This window comes from Mytilus edulis, chromosome 5 (assembly GCF_963676685.1).
Source record: "Mytilus edulis chromosome 5, xbMytEdul2.2, whole genome shotgun sequence".
Taxonomy (NCBI): Eukaryota; Metazoa; Mollusca; class Bivalvia; order Mytilida; family Mytilidae; genus Mytilus; species Mytilus edulis.
In genome coordinates this window covers 37,306,853-37,324,518 of record NC_092348.1, presented here as the reverse complement: position 1 = coordinate 37,324,518, position 17,666 = coordinate 37,306,853, and the positions used below count along the sequence as shown (strand labels likewise).

Here is a 17,666-nt window from a genome sequence, read left to right as displayed (position 1 = left end):
GAAAAAAAGAAACTATCTAGGTTTCCTGGTGATAAAGTACAAATAATCCCTTCGAAAGATTTACGGACGGCATTGAGCTATTATGGATTTCCTGTGTTTCAGATCATCAGTGTCTTTTTAATCATATTAACTACAAAGCCTTTTTCTTCGATAGGGACAGCACCTTATGCAACATAAGGACTTTCACAAGTGGGGCATAATCTGAGTACCCGTTCTTTGCATATGCGAACATCCACGCCCTTTCCTGTGGGATTCGTGTTGCTCAATCATTTTATATGTAGTGTTCTATTGACCGGTACTGTTTTTTGTCGTTTTATGTGTTTTTTATGTACTAAGTATTCACATAATGAGTAATGAAAGCTGGTCTTAAGGATGTTCGCTTGTCATGTTTTGGGATTTTTGTCATATTTGCGGAATCCTCTGGTTTTATCCATTTGAATGCCTTAACAATTTTTGCCCAATTGACCCCCATTTTTCTGTTTATAAATCTTTTACTTGTATAATTATAAGCCATCTGTTAAAGTTTTATAAAATCCTTGTTATTTTTAAATAGTTTTTGAGAACTTAAACTAGTCAATGATAAATCTATGAAAAATCAAGAGAGAACATTTGCCCACCAAATTTTCAATGGCTAATATCTCGAAATCAAGCACATTGACCTTTATATTTTTTTGCTTTTTTTGTTCCTTTATTTATCCCCTATCAATATATACTAGTGTTATGAAAAGCTTGTTATTTTGAAACTGAGTAGCGAACCTCCTTAAGTACAAGTAAATGAGCTTTTTCATTTATTTTGGGAAAAAAATTACATACAACTATACCTCGTTAAACTTTAACTGAAAATCGATAAAATAATTCTATTATCTCTTTTTATTTTTGGAATAATATCGATTAGATTCTCTCGAAATAGGTGAACATTTGTAAAGAAAGCCTTTAAAATCGACGAAAGTTGTTCACCATTTTGTTTTGAAATCATTAAATTTCCAATTTATAGTACATGAATTTTTTTCTTTCAAAATCATATGCTGTTTATACATAAATTTTCATCTTAATGGTGTTAAATATTGACATACTCACACAAATTATGCTGAGAAAGGGTGGTGTTCTTAAGGAGAAAACAAAATACCGCAAAACGTCGAAGTAAGCATAAAGTTATCGCAAATAAGCCGTAAAATTTCGATTGTTGACTTTTTTCACCTCCAACTAAGTTACAGATGGGTTAATTCACCGAAAACATAGAATATTTTTCTCAAAAATCAATGTTACTGTTATATAATTCTTTTATGATTTGCATTTTAGGAAATACGTTGATTTGATTGGCTGAGAGGACCTTCGGTAGTTGTTATTGAAGTTGGTTATTTTTCGATAGACGACGTTGATCGAACTTCTTTCCGTAACCAATGTAAACAAGATGGCGGCGATAATAAAACAGTACGGATCGACGTTATTTTCACTTTGCATTATCGTTAAGGATAAGTAAAAAACCATTTTTTGATTTTTTGCCAGATTTTCGGAATCGTATGTCATTAAAATATTTTGCCCACTAACCCCTACATTTATTTTCATAAAGTTTAAAAAGCCATATTTTATAATTTTATAAAATTCTTGTTATTTTTTCATAGTTTTTGAAACAGATAAGGTCCCAATGTTAAATATAGGATAAATCTAGAGAGAATTTTTTGCCGCCAAATTTTCAATGGCTTATATCTCGAAAACGAGCACTCGGACCCTCCATTTTTTTCTACTCTTTTTTAGTTTCTTTTTTTATATACTATCAATTCATAACAGTCTTTTAAAAAGCTTGTTATTTTTTAACAGAGTAGCGAACATCCTTAAATGAAATAATATACAAAACATTTTTTGCAATGATAATAACAGTTTTTGCAGTTTATATTTAATCAGAAAGCAAATTTTATGGAGTACATGTTTTTGCGTTAACCAAGAAATATTTTCATGCGCAAGGTCCATTCAATGAGTCTTACATCCTATCATGTGTGATAGAGGTTGCGAGTGTGAAAACTTACATTCCTTATCTCAAATTCTAAAGAATTATAAGGATTAAACGCCTTTTTAAACATGACCAAGTCACTCACAAATATATCATAAAAGTCCTTTGTACAATGTGATTTTTGAGAAACAAAATTATATGTATTTTTGATTTGATGATATAAAGACATATTAAAGAACGTTTTCGCCGATCTTATGAGCTTTTTATTTATAAGTTCACCTTTTTTTCGATTTTTAGTAATAGTTAAACTGTAACCAAAATCTGTGACATAGCCCAGTTATGTTCATTGACCTCAAACAGTATTTTTTTCTACTTTTTTACTCTTAAGACAGATACTTGTCAAGTACTAAAAAGTCTGTACTGGTCTTAATGGTATTTGGAATAAAACATGATATAGCGGTATATAACGAGGCTTAAGTGTTTGTATATTTGAATTAATATCTGTAGAGCAGACGCATTTGCTTTACCAGAAATGCACCACCAGGAGGCAATTAAATGACCGGGTAGGTAAATATGACACTTCTATCGATTGTCTAAAAAAAAAAACAAGATTTGGTATAATTTCCAATTAGACAACTGTCCAAAAGAGACCAAAACTAATGACATAGAAATTATAAACTATAGGTTACCGTACGGCCTTAATCAATGAGCAAAGCCCATACCACATAGTCAGCTATAGAAGGCTCCGAAATGACAAATTTAAAACAATTCAAACGAGAAAAAACTAACGTCCTGATTTATGTACAAAAACTGAACGAAAAACAAACATGTAACACATCAACAAACACTGAATTACAGGCTCCTGACCTGGTACAGGCACACTATTGAGTCACTGATAAGGTCTTTGCATCGGAACTAAACACATTTATTCTAAAAACAGTTGTTGGCATGACACGGGTTATGTTCTTCTCATATATGTTATGATGGTATGATACTAAACCCCTAACGGGAAGGATTGTGCCTGATGTTCATATGATGAAATCATAATCTTTCAGTCTGTTTAATTGAAGTCTGGAGCTGGCATGTCAGTTAACTGCTAGTAGTCTGTTGTTATTTATGTATTATTGTCATTTTGTTTATTTTCTTTGGTTACATCTTCTGACATCAGACTCGGATTTCTCTTGAACTGAATTTTAATGTGCGTATTGTTATGCGTTTACTTTACTACATTGGTTAGAGGTATAGGGGGAGGGTTGCGATCTCACAAACATGTTTAACCCCGCCGCATTTTTGCGCCTGTCCCAAGTCAGGAGCCTCTGGCCTTTGTTAGTCTTGTATTATTTTAATTTTAGAATCTTGTGTACAATTTGGAAATTAGTATGGCGTTCATTATCACTGGACTAGTATATATTTGTTTAGGGGCCAGCTGAAGGACGCCTCCGGGTGCGGGAATTTCTCGCTACATTTAAGACCTGTTGGTGACCCTCTGCTGTTGTTTTTTATTTGGTCGGGTTGTTGTCTCTTTGACACATTCCCCATTTCCATTCTCAATTTTATTACAAACAAATAGAATTTTCCGACGGAGGTAAACATACTAGTTGGATCCCAACACTTCCCCTAATCTTGAACAATGGAGTAACATTATAAAATTAGAAGAACGAACTATAAAAATCAGTTAAATAAAGGCTTTACTCATCAGACGGATACAAATAGAAATACTACACAGAGCGAACGTGGGCGGGTACTTTCATATCCCAACAACAAAAAGATAATAAGTACAGATCTAAGAGTACTCGCAGTTACTGACAGCTAGTTCAAAGCCACTTACAACTTATCAAAAAAAATCATGCATCTAAGATTAAGTCTATTTCACTTTAAAACAAAAATTCGATGCAGGACATAAAAAAAGATAACTCTTGAAAATAACGTTGTTGGGATAGAACGTGCAGTATGTATGTTTTCCCCTTGTAATATGAAGATCAGACCTTTTGTATAGTGTTGTTTCAAAATTCTTAAAATGACAATACTGACTCTATAATTTATATTGCGGATTGCAAATTGGGGTCAGAGCTTTAAATAAAATCAGAACAATGATGCTAGAAAATTTTCTGATGTCTCACGACTAATATTTTCAGATTGATTTACCAATCTATAATACTAAAATTACGAGGTCCTATTTGTCAGCCGTCATCACGTAAAAACGACGAATCAAAGAATTCAACTTTATATATAACTAATATAGTACAAAGGTGTAGATTAAAAATTACACCACCCCAGGCCTTTTTGTTTTCCACGTAATTAATATTGCAAATAATTAAGAAGTTCCGGGTCGAGTCCGATACCGATACCAATAGTATATTCACCTGTTACCTATGACCTTATCTGTACGTTCGGCATCTGACAGGCGCACCAACAAACGGTGTATTCAGGATTAATATGCTATATACACGGGTCATAATCACAGGGTTGACACTACTAAATTGTCAAATTGTTACCTATTGTAGTATTTTAATCAGTAAGACTTTCTAAGATAACAATACGAATACTAAAAATCTGGACTAAAAATAAGGTACAGTTTTCAATTTGTTAGCGGGCATGACGTAAAACAGCGAATCAAAGAATTCAACTTTATTTATAACTAATATAGGACAATGCAGTTGATTAAAAAATACTCCATTCCAGGACCTTTTGTTTTCCAAATAATTAATATTACCAATAATTGATAAGTTCCAGTGCGACGGGTTCAAACAGAAAGATTTGAAAGCAGAGAAAACTGTGTATCTTATAATCGGCATGACTTTATCAGATGACAATACTAATACTAAAATAAGGCTTGCGCATAGTTATATATTTTTATTCAGTCACAGACCCGCGATATCACGGGTGTGTTCTAGTTAATTTAATTGTACTTACCAACAGGGGAAACAATTATAGTATCTGTATTTACAATCGTATTATATAAAGCATCAGTGGCCTGGCAGACGTAGTTACCACCATCCACAGTTTGTACGTTGGTAATAGTCAGAGATTCGGTGGTAATAGTGCCACCGGAAATTCTGCTATTCCATGCAATAGCACTACCGTCTTTCAACCATCTGATTGTGGATGCAGTACCTTGTTTAACATTGCAGTGAAGTGTAACCGTTGTCAGCAGAATTGGATAATACTGGGTGACATTAGCGGATATAACAACATGTTCTACAAATAAGTAGTAATAGTTCAAATAATAAAGTGGTTATTAGAGTATATCAGGGGATGTTTTACGACCTTGACTACCTATGAGGGTCTCAGACAGTCGTTAATATCATTATTAAAATTATATCAATTCATTCCTTATTTGTGTTGACAAGTAATATCAAGTTTCATCGGACATTTAGTTATATATGCCAATGAAGAAAAACTCTGATATCAATATATAAAAAGAAATGTAGGGCAATTAGTAACGCTTATTTTGATTGGTTGACTTGTTCCTTCTGTTTAGTGGTGAGTGTTCGCTGTCATTAGCAACGACGTGCCGCAATCATAGTCGACGGTTCCGGGATATTCAAAATGTTTTATCTCAGTAGAATACTATGACATCATCAAGATACTTGATTTTGTTTATTGACAACATATCTGTTACGTTTTTATTTGTACATTGTTCATCAAACAATTGACATTCATTCGAATCAGACCAAACTGTTATTCATATGAGGCAGAATTCATACAGGAGCTTATATTTCAAGTATCAATATGTTTTTACTCTCGTTGTGCTATCTAAATTTACCACATAGTTCGTTCGTTTGACAACCCCAATGATGACTGGGGTATAGAAATATGGTCACTTGGTCTTCTACCGACCGGCAGTAAAACGCATGCCGTAGTGGGGCGTCCGTTTGGCTGTGCGGGATGTATCAAGTTCGCAGTCACGTCCGGTCAGAAGGGGGACGTAAAATCCGATGCCGCGTGTAAAGAGAGTGCCACGCTCTTTACACATAAAGAAAACTTGCAACAACTCTTTGAGGGGTCCGTAGGTGGTATGTTGCAAGGCAAAATTTCTGTCCCTATCCAATATACCCTCATTTTCCAGTGACAGTCCAAATTTCCCCGACTATCATCACAGATGGCCTCTATTGTATCAACCTACCTATTGTATTTATTGTGAATATGTTCTCGTCCTGAATATGCATGAAATATTTGCCATTGGACGTTAAGCAACCAACAATCAATCAATCAATCGTTCGTTTGACTATATTGAACACATCTATCTCATCGAAATGATTAAAAAGTGTGCCTCATATATTGACTCACATCTAGATGTTAACAAAAAGGTTAGGTTAAGAAAACATACCTTACGATTGTGACAGAAAATAATATCTTAAAATTTGTGTAAGTGCTTGTCTGGATGACATCATCGCATCAAATTTAAGTTGTATTGTCATTTTGTGCTGCCAATGAGTAATATGACGGGTATCACTATTATAATTAAACTCACCAAATCAATTTTCACAAACTACGCATACTACACACACTAAAGTGCCTAACAAGATTTTGCGGGGTAGACGAAATTGACCTTAAAATGATCGTATTGCATTTTCTTGTCCAAAACTAAGTAGAACGTACCTATTTTTATTTAATGACTACTTAAGTTTGGGATTAATTGAAATTATTACATTCTGTCATAATAAAACACCCATGCAACCACGCATCCCATATTGCATGATAGAACCCGACACCATTTTAGTGTTTCGGCAGTTAAGCTTGGGGTGGTCGTTATAAGATGCATTATTTGAATATAATCAAATATGAAAATTATTCATATGTATATTTATATATTTATATTTTAATTCTTCTTCAATAGATCTAGTTATTATGACAGATCTGCCATTATCAGGGGTCCAACTGTCAATTTGATGTTGAAGTATATGGCTTATATTTAGTTATTAAAACTAACGGAATAGTTTGTTTTTCTTTTGTTTTCTTTTGTTGTAATAAATCAGTACGGTCAATTGATAAAGTACCAATAATACTATCATCTATTTCCAAGTTATCATAACACATACCTAAATATTTCATTTTGAAATTAGTTAGATTGTTTATTAATTTGTTATGGTCACTTGTGTTTCTAATTTGCCGTATTGATTCACCTTTAATAAATCCTCTGATTACATGCTGTGAGTGGCAGCTATTTCTGTGCAGACACAGATAAGAATTTGTTTCTTCAAAATGTATTTCAAGGTCAAGAATGCCATATGTTGTAAATCTTTCACCTTCAATTACTTAGTACATCAACATCTAAGAACGACATTTCATCGTTTTTAATTTCAAAGGTGAACTTTATTAAGGAGTTATAATTATTTGTTAGATGAAAAAATCTATAATTTCATCTGAATTCCTTTATATATTATGAATCCACCGTCTCTATATCTGCCATGTTAGAATAGTTTGTCTTTATATTGAAATGCAGAAACAATTTGATTCATTATTTCGAACATAAGTATGTCACATATTTCCGGTGAATGAACTGCACCAATTGCCGTACCTATTATTTGTTTATAAATTTTCCCATCAAATTCAAATACATTGTTTTCTAAAATGATTCTCAACAAATATATTAATACATTGACTGGCGGATCACTGACTTTGAAGTTTGATTTGTCAAAACTGTCATAGGCTCGTTCAACCGCACTCAATAACGCTTCTTGAGGTGTAGATTAGTAAACATCTGTGTTATATCATACGAAACCAGCAGACTATTTGCCATAGGTTTTAATTTCTCAATGATATTAATGAACGATGTAGTATCTTTTATATGTAGACTGATTGTGAACTATTGGTATAAGAAAATAGTCAACGTAATGACCTATAAGTTCAGTTACAGAACCACCCTGTGATGTAATTGGTCTGCCAGGTGGAATTATATTTAATTCATTAAATCCATCATGTTTTATTTGTTTAAACGTCTCAGTTTCAAGACGGTGAATTTTTGGGAGAATATAAATTCTCCCTTAACGTGCATCTCTTAATTTTTTACCATTTGTTAAAAATTTGAATGATCATATATTGTCGATTATGCCTTGGTCGTATAATGATTTAACATACTCAATGACCTGGATTTTCAGTTCTGCCATGTTAAATGAACCTAATTGGCAGTAATGTTGAGTATTTAGTTGTCTAGTGACTTCTGCTATGTAGTCTAGCATGTCTAAAACTAGAGGCTCTCAAGAGCCTGTGTCGCTCACCTTGGTCTATGTGCATATTAAACAATGGACACAGATAAATTCATGATATAATTGTGTTTTGGTGATGGTGATGTGTTTGTAGATCTTACTTTACTGAACATTCTTGTTGCTACAATTATCTTTATCTATAATGAACTTGGCCCAGTAATTACAGTGGAAAATATTTTCTAAAAATTTACAAAAATTTATGAAAAATGCTAAAAATTAACTATAAACGGCAATAACTCCTTAAGGAGTCAATTGACTATTTTGGTCATGTTGACTTATTTGTAAATCAAACTTTGCTGAACATTATTGCTGTTTACAGTTTATCTCTATCTATAATAATATTCAAGATACCAATTCAGGGGCAGTAACCAAACAACGGGTTGTCGGATTCATCTGAAAATTTGAGGGCAGAAAGATCTTGACCTGATAAACAATTTTACCCCATGTCAGATTTGCTCTAAGTGCTTTGGTTTTTGAGTTATAAGCCAAAAAATGCATTTTACCCCTATATTCTATTTTTAGCCATGGCGGCCATCTTGGTTGGTTGGCCGGGTCACGCCACACATTTTTTAAACTAGATACCCCAATGACAATTGTGGCCAAGTTTGGTTTAATTTGGCCCAGTAGTTTCAGAAGAGAAGATTTTTGTAAAAGATTACTAAGATTTACGAAAAAATGGTTAAAATTTGACTATAAAGGGCAATAACTCCTAAAGAGGTCAGCTGACCATTTCCTTTGCATTAAGGTATTTGTAAATCTTACTTTGCTGAACATTATTGCTGTTTACAGTTTATCTCTATCTATAATAATATTCAACATAATAACCAAAAACAGCAAAATTTCCTTAAAAATACCAATTCAGGGGCAGCAACCCAACAACAGGCTGTCCGATTCATCTGAAAATTTCAGGACAGATAGATCTTGACCTGATAAACACTTTTAACTCGTCAGATTTGCTCTAAATGCTTTGATTTTTGAGTTATAAGCCAAAAACTGCATTTTACCCCTATGTTCTATTTTTAGCCATGGCGGCCATCTTGGTTGGTTGGCCGGGTCACGCCACACATTTTTTAAACTAGATACCCCAAAGATGACTGTGGCCAAGTTTGGATTAATTTGGCACAGTAGTTTCAGAGGAGAAGATTTTTGTAAAAGATTTCTAAGATTTACGAAAAATGGTTAAAAATTGACTATAAAGGTCAATAACTTCTAAAGGGGTCAATTGACCATTTTGGTCATGTTGACTTATTTGTAAATCTAACTTTGCTGAACATTATTGCTGTTTACAGTTTATCTCTATCTATAATAATATTCAAGATAATAACCAAAAACAGCAAAAATTCCCTAAAATTACCAATTCAGGGGCAGCAACCCAACAATGGGTTGTCGGATTCATCTGAAAATTTGAGGGCAGAAAGATCTTGACCTGATAAACATTTTTACCCCTGTCAGATTTGCTCTAAATGCTTTGGTTTTTGAGTTATAAGCTAAAAACTGCATTTTACCCCTATGTTCTATTTTTAGCCATGGCGGCCATCTTGGTTGGTTGGCCGGGTCACGCCACACATTTTTTAAACTAGATACCCCAATGATGATTGTGGCCAAGTTTGGATTAATTTGGCCCAGTAGTTTCAGAGGAGAAGATTTTTGTAAAAGTTAACGACGACGGACGACGACGACGACGACGACGACGACGACGACGACGGACGACGGACGCCAAGTGATGGGAAAAGCTCACTTGGCCCTTCGGGCCAGGTGAGCTAATAACACAATTTAAAATTGTATCTGCCTTTTTTATTATTATTGTTTCATCATTTTTCAAATTGCGTAGCTATTCTTTCGCCCTAAGTAAGATTGTTTTTTTTTTACATTTTTTTCTATTGGTAGAAAAGACAATTCAAGCTTTGTTAAATATATATAATTTTCCAACGTATGGCACGTAGAGGCAGGTTTATATCCTATATTGCTACGAAATGGATAAAGGTAAGTTTTTTCTTGACTGAACATATACCGACATCGTAGTTTTCTAGCAAATTCATTGTACTGTCTATTTAGTATAGACATTTTTTGCAATTTTGCTTGATGGCGTTGGTATAATTTGCAAGCCTTTCGCCAACAAGATATTATATTCCTGATTTGATAATAGGCTTTTTAATAAATTAATAACATGCTTTTTAGCATGGGCAGTTCTTTGCTGCCCTATTATATTCAATCCGTTCTTTTTTATTGAAGATTCGGAATTTTTGCTTTTGAGCATTTCAATAAAAAATAGAAAACAACACGTTTTATAATTTATTGCGTCCGAAGCGCTTTTCTGAATTTACCTTCATCAGGAACGCTCAAAGCCAAACATTTGAAATAAAACGACGTGCCATTTTTGAGTTCACATCGGGTGATTCTCTTAGCTCCGTTTTTAGGTTTACACATGTTATAAACCTTGAAAAAAGATCCGCCCACATTTACGTGGGTTAATAGGCGGGAATAAGATAGCAGTGAGAAATTGTCCGTGTTAATGATGTATAAATGAGTCACATTGTTTTGTGGAATTTTTCAAAGTAAATTAGTTTTTACTCAAGGCTAAAAGCTTTGTCCACAAGAACAATAAAGTAGCACTGTATCCAATCAAACAGGAAATTGTATGACAATCGAATAGAATTGTATTGTAATGATAACAATGGGTGAGCAAAACAAATATACATACTAGATAAAAATGTCAAATATTGCGCTACAGCAGTCGACATTGTAAAATGATTATCACTATAAAAACAAATAACTATTTCAACAAAGAAAAATTAAAAAAAGGCATACAGACACTCTATTGACAAAATATAGTCCAAAAATGAAAGACCAGAATACAAAGTTGAATATGACACAATAACACAAATTCAGGATGTATAAGTACGAGCCAACCCAAAAGTATAATACAATAATGGAATAAACAGTAAATGTTTAAAATGTAAAAAGACAAATACAAAAAAGAGGGAAACATTATACTACGTCATTAAGATGATACACAATGTCAGTAACTAGAATCTATACTTCTTAGACCATCATGTATTATTTGTGAAATTGCTACAGAATATTTTCCAGGGCCTTGGTATTTTCCAATGATCTTTTTTCAGAAAAAAGACTAGACGTTCTTTGACATAACCTTGACTCTTAAACTTTCTTCTCAGACACTGACGCCGTTTAATAAAGTATGAGTATCAGCTGCTTGAAAACCGAATGATTTGAAAATGTTTATCCCATAAACGGGTGAAGTTAATATATTGCTGCTAAGGTGACAAAAACGCAAATTTTGACGATCGTAGTGTAGATCGCAGTGAGGTCGTGATACGGTCGTGGTGAGGTCTTCATGATCGTGACTAGCGCCGCCAACTTTGAACGTGTTCAAAACGATCGTGGTGCAGTCTTGGCGAAATCAAGTCGTAGTAGAAGCGTAGTGAGAGCGCAGTGAGGTCGTGGTAAGATCACGAAGGTCGCTGTATGATCGTAGCGTAGCGAGAGATTAAGCCCCAGTCCCACTAGACCACGATCGCACCACGCTCACCGCGATCTAAAATAAATTTAGATCGTGGTGAGGTCGCCGTATGAGCGGCATGAAAATGAAAATTTTCGTTTCTTTCACGATGCTACTACGTCCTCTCTACCCTACTACAAAGATCCGCTACGATTATACCACGTTCTCACCACGCTTATTCTGCGACCTCACTACGCTTATCAAGATCTTTCTACGCTCTTCACGTTCTCACAACGACCATACCACGAGTTATCCGATTGCAACACGATCTTACTGCGATTATAACACGTTCTCACCACGATTATACTACGTTCATAGCGTGATCTTACTACGTTCTCAGCAATTTAACGTCAACATTGTGTTCCATATCAATACAGTTCAATTCCTTCTATTTCTGATTAAATCGTAGATTTCTCGGAAACAATACAGTCATGCCACCAAAAGGAAGATCTGGTATGAGTGCCAATTAAACAACTCTCCATCCAAGTAACAATTTATAAAAGTAAACCATTATAGGCCAAGGTACGGCTTTCTACACGGAGCCTTGGCTCACATCAATCAGGACGTTATAAAGGACCCAAAATAATACTAGTGTTAAACCATTTAAAAGGGAAAACCAACGGTCTAATTATATATATAAAAACGAGAAGCATGGTTGAGCCGTTAGAGCAAATGGATAATTACATTCAAACAAACAAAATCTAGGGATCTTTTTTATATATTTTATGTGAAAATGACAATGAGAATGATGGTCGTAGTGTGAACGCAGTCAGGTCGTAAGAAGAGCGTGATGAGGACGGCAAGGGTGTGCTAGAATCGTACTATGGTCGTGAACAGCGTGGTATAGTCGTAGTGAAAGCGTAGTTGGGTCGCAGTGAGGTCGTGATAACGTCGCTGTGCGATCATAGCGCAGTCTTTCCGAATAGAATCACGCATTCGCTACGCTCTCGCTATGATTGTACAGTGACCTTTGCGATCTTACTACGATCTTAGTGCGCTCTCACTACGCTTCTACTACGACCTGATTTCGCCACGACCGCACCACGATTGTTTTGAACATGTTCAAAGTTGGCCACGCTCTTCGCGATCTTGAAGACCTCACCACGACCGTGATACGACCTTACTGCGATCTACACGATCGCACTACGATCATCAAAATTTGCATTTTTTTCACAGATCGTAGTGCGATCGTGGCCTAGTGGGACTGGGGTATTAAGCCCCAGTCCCACTAGACCACGATCGCACCACGCTCACCGCGATCTAAAATAAATTTAGATCGTGGTGAAGTCGCGGTATGAGCGGCATGAAAATGTAAATTTTCGTTGCTTTCACGATGCTACTACGTCCTCTCTACGCTTCTACAAAGATCCCACAACGATTATACCACGTTCTCACCGCGCTTATTCTGCGACCTCACTACGCTTATCAAGATCTTTCTACGCTCTTCACGTTCTCACTACGACCATACCACGAGTTATCCGATTGCAACACGATCTTACTGCGATTATTACACGTTCTTACCACGATTATACTACGTTCATAGCGCGATCTTACTACGTTCTCAGCAATAACGTCAACATCGTGTTCCATATCAATACAGTTCAATTCCTTCTATTTCTGATTAAATCGTAAATTTCTCGGAAATAATACAGTCATGCCACCAAAATCTACCAGAACACGTGGGCATAGTGGTAGGAGTTGATGTAGAGGCAGAGGGAGCAAAGTAACGAATCCTGATCAAGCAGAGATGTCGGACCGACCAATCCAACCTAAATTACAACCTATTGCTGGTCCATGAAGCTCAATGACGATATTTTAGTGAACGATAGCAGAGATGACATAGATGTATCAATATATATATAGGAAGATGTGGTATGAGAGCCAATGAGACAACTCTCCATCCAAGTAACAATTTATAAAAGTAAACCATTATAGGCCAAGGTACGGCCTTCAACACGGAGCCTTAATTGGCTCACATCAATCAGAACGTTATAAAGGACCCAAAATATTACCAGTGTTAAACCATTTAAACGGGAAAACCAACGGTCTAATCTATATAAAAACGAGAATCATGGTTGAGCCGTTAGAGCAAATGGATAATTACATTCAAACAAACAAAATCTATGGAGCTTTTTTTATATATTTTATGTGAAAATGACAATGAGAATGATGGTCGTAGTGTGAACGTAGTCAGGTCGTAAGAAGAGCGTGATGAGGACGGCAAGGGCGTGCTAGAATCGTACTATGGTCTTGAAAAGCGTGGTATAGTCGTAGTGGAAGCGTAGTTGGGTCGCAGTGAGAACGTGATGGTCGTAGTGAGGTCGTGATCACGTCGCTGTGCGATCGTAGCGCAGTCTCTCCGAATAGAATCACGCTTTCGCTACGCTCTCGCTACGATTGTACAGCGACCTTTGCGATCTTACTACGATCTCAGTGCGCTCTCACTACGCTTCTACTACGACCTGATTTCGCCACGACCGCACCACGATTGTTTTGAACATGTTCAAAGTTGGCCACGCTCTTCACGATCTTGAAGACCTCACCACGACCGTGATACGACCTTACTGCGATCTACACGATCGCACTACGATCATCAAAATTTGCATTTTTTTCACAGATCGTAGTGCGATCGTGGCCTAGTGGGACTAGGGTATTAGCGAAAGCGTGATTCTATTCGTAGAGACCTCGCTACGATCTTACAGCGACCTTATTACGACATCACTACGACCATCACGTTCTCATCGCGACCCAACTGCGCTTCCACTACGACTATACCACGTTTACACCACGCTGTTCAAGACCATAGTACGATTCTAGAACGCCCATGCCGTCCTCATCACGCTCTTCTCACGACCTGCATACTAAGATCATCATGCTCATTGTCATTTTCACATAAAATATAAGAGTTCTCCAGGTTTTTTTTGTCTGTATTTAATTTGGACTTCTTTTTTTCACGGCTCAACCATGATTGACACATCTGTTTCATCCCTACATTCGTTCACTAAAGCATCGTTATTTTAAGTTTGATGAATCAACATAAGTTTGCGATTCAGGTTGGATTGGTCGGTCCGACCTTTGTGCTAGATCAGGATTCGTTACTATCAGAGTTCCTTCTGCCTCTATATATATCACTACCACCACGCCCACGTGTTCTGATAGATTTTGGTGGCATTAATAATTAATAAAAGATTCAACGTTGTATGAAGAATAATGATTAAACAACTAACTGTCTGTTTTCCCCAGCTTGTCTATAGTTTATTGATGTGCTGACTCTCGTGCATCTTCCTTTACAAAATGAAATCCAAAATCAGGAATCTTTCTAATTGATATGTACACATCTCCCATGTTAGCACAAAAAATACGGTATTTTAAGCACTGAGATAAAAGCAATATGTCTATAGTAATGTTTAAAATTTTAAATGATTAGCCGTTTTGTAATAACTTTTTATGGCTTTGTTATTATGATAATAATAACATACTGAGTATGCTCTCTCATTGATGTAATAGAGGTAAAAAAAAAGTATAGTATATTTACATAATGTATATTATCAAGCGCTTACATCGGTTATTAAGCTTACACTGGATTTCACAACATTTGTTACGACGTTACACGTTTACTTGTCAAAGTCAATTTTGCATAAAATTGTCACAACAATGCCCTTGATATGATGTGTGTGTCATGTACATTTATTTAGCATCAACACTATTCAAACTTTGTATCAATGGGGAAGATGTTTGGATCAAAATGAAAATTTTGGATGAACACATTAAAATATGCTCCTCAAGAACCTGTCAACGTATCAGGAAAATCATTTTACTACACATTATTTTGTTTAACAAATACAATTTGCATTTTGATACCGTTCAATTGAATTTCTGCTCTGCATATGTAATGAATCCATCAATACGGGGAGATAATTTTTCAGTTTTTGTCACCTTTACAAGCATCTGTTTTATCAACAAAACGGTAATTACCGAATCAAGTAAATGTGTGAGAACAATCAAGTAAAGCCTGATTCTAAGTGGTGGACAATAAAATGACTTTTAACTTTATATCTCTTATAAGTCCAACCATCAAGTGTTAACAATGTTGGTTTTAGGCACACACACACACACATATATCTATACATACATTAACAGTAAAGTTTTAGAATCGAAAATTACTTACGAGCAACGCCAACTTGAATGCAATGTGTCTCTGTTTCATTGACCAGTGTTGTTGTATGACTCACATCGCAGCAAATTGCATTTCCATCGTCAGAAAGCCCTGGGCTCCAGATCACGATACCAGTCACATCATATAATTGTGTCTCTGTATTATATACCGTTGTAGAGGAAAACTCAACCGTAAACTGAGTGTTGGTATTTTGATTTCTCATGGTCATTACATATGGTGGATAAAGATTATGACAAAAACAGTACCATGTAGCGTCTTGTCCTGGTGGTACATACAATGTTCCAGATAAAGAAAGAGATGGAGTCCCTATTCAATACATATGTCTTATTATAATTGGCAATAAAACATCTGCATACGTAATTGATCATAGTATCACTTTATTTTGACGAAAATGACAAAATTACATCATAAACAATATAGGCCATAATCTCTAATTTAATACAAACTGCATGTAATGTGGAATACTTTATAATAGGTTTCAAAAAGTATCTAAGAGGAGTTCTCTCATGGATGATTATCTTTTATTGATGCGGTAGACATTTCTATACTATTCCCAAGGAAAAACTATCGTAATGCGTTTTGTAAACTATAACGGTGACCATTATATTAGGTCCAAAGTGAAATCCTACTTTATTATTATACTAGTAAATCAAGCTCAACTGATCTCAGGAAAAACAAAATATTTGACGTCCCTTCATTTTCTAACAACCAGCCATCCCTCCTCAAAATCGTTGATGCTGTAACACCAAGCTTTATTCATCAAACCCGCGATTGCACTAGTAACATTCAAGTTGAAATAATGACAATAAAAATCATTTTTATTATTTCATTACATTTTAAAACTCCAGTGTTTTATAAGGTTTAAATTACAAATAACAGCTGTCCAAATCTGATAAGACATTTAGGACATACAATGTTAGAACATTAAATACTGCCAAATATATGCATATGTTCTCTGTGTTATCCAAATATTTATCTCAAATAATTATCCCCAAAGTGCACCGGTCTTCTAAATGACTATTTATCATTTTTGTTATAATTACTGTTCTATCACACAAGTAATTATATAGTTATAAAAGGTACCAGGATTATAATTTAATACGCCAGACGCGCGTTTCGTCTACACAAGACTCATCAATGACGCTCAGATCAAAATAATTATAAAGCCAAACAAGTAAATAGTTGAAGACCATTGAGGACCCAAAATTCCAAAAACAAATGTGCCAAATACGGCTAAGGTTATTTTCTGGGATAAGAATATCCTTAGTTTTCGAAAATTTTAAAGTTTTATAGACAGGAAATTTATAAAAATTACCATATAATTGATATTCATGTCAACTGCTTTTCTTTTTTGGAAATTTAAATAGGTTCAATTATATATAAAAAAAAAAAAAGATATGGTAGTTGTTTCTACTTACAGTAAACTTCAACTAATAGGGTAGTACTAAGTGGGTTAATAAGTACACCATTATCTGCCTGGCAATCGAAGACCTGTAAATGTTCATGGAATGTAGCAGTGAATGTCAAAGATGCTATCACCAAAGAATCCACACGTATTCGTGTTATGGAAACACCAGTTGTAAGTACCTTGTCATCTCTTAACCATGTAACTGTTGGCTCTGGGTTACCACCAAAGGAAGTACAACGTAACGTTACTTGTGTATTTAATTCTATGATTTGAGGTCCTGTAATAATTGGGGTTCCAGGAGGGCTCTGTGAAAAAGCTTGAAGAACAGAAAATCGTACAAAGAAGTTTATAAATAATGCAGTAAATTAAATTTAATGGTTTGCATTACTGTAATATACCCTTAA

At 35.1% G+C, this 17,666-nt stretch overlaps 1 protein-coding gene across 1 annotated transcript in view; it reads right to left on the bottom strand.

Annotated features, from left to right (window-relative positions):
• The window catches only part of LOC139525072 (roundabout homolog 2-like), a 34,861-nt gene extending 27,626 nt beyond the window's left edge, over positions 1–7,235 (bottom strand). Inside the window, exons 1-2 of the mRNA XM_071320251.1 lie at positions 7,208–7,235; positions 4,862–5,146 (exon numbers count right to left, since the gene is read on the bottom strand). Coding sequence (XP_071176352.1) covers positions 4,862–5,146; positions 7,208–7,235 — 313 coding nt within the window. The remainder of the gene's footprint in view (positions 1–4,861; positions 5,147–7,207) is intronic.
• Between the last annotated feature and the right edge of the window lie 10,431 nt (positions 7,236–17,666).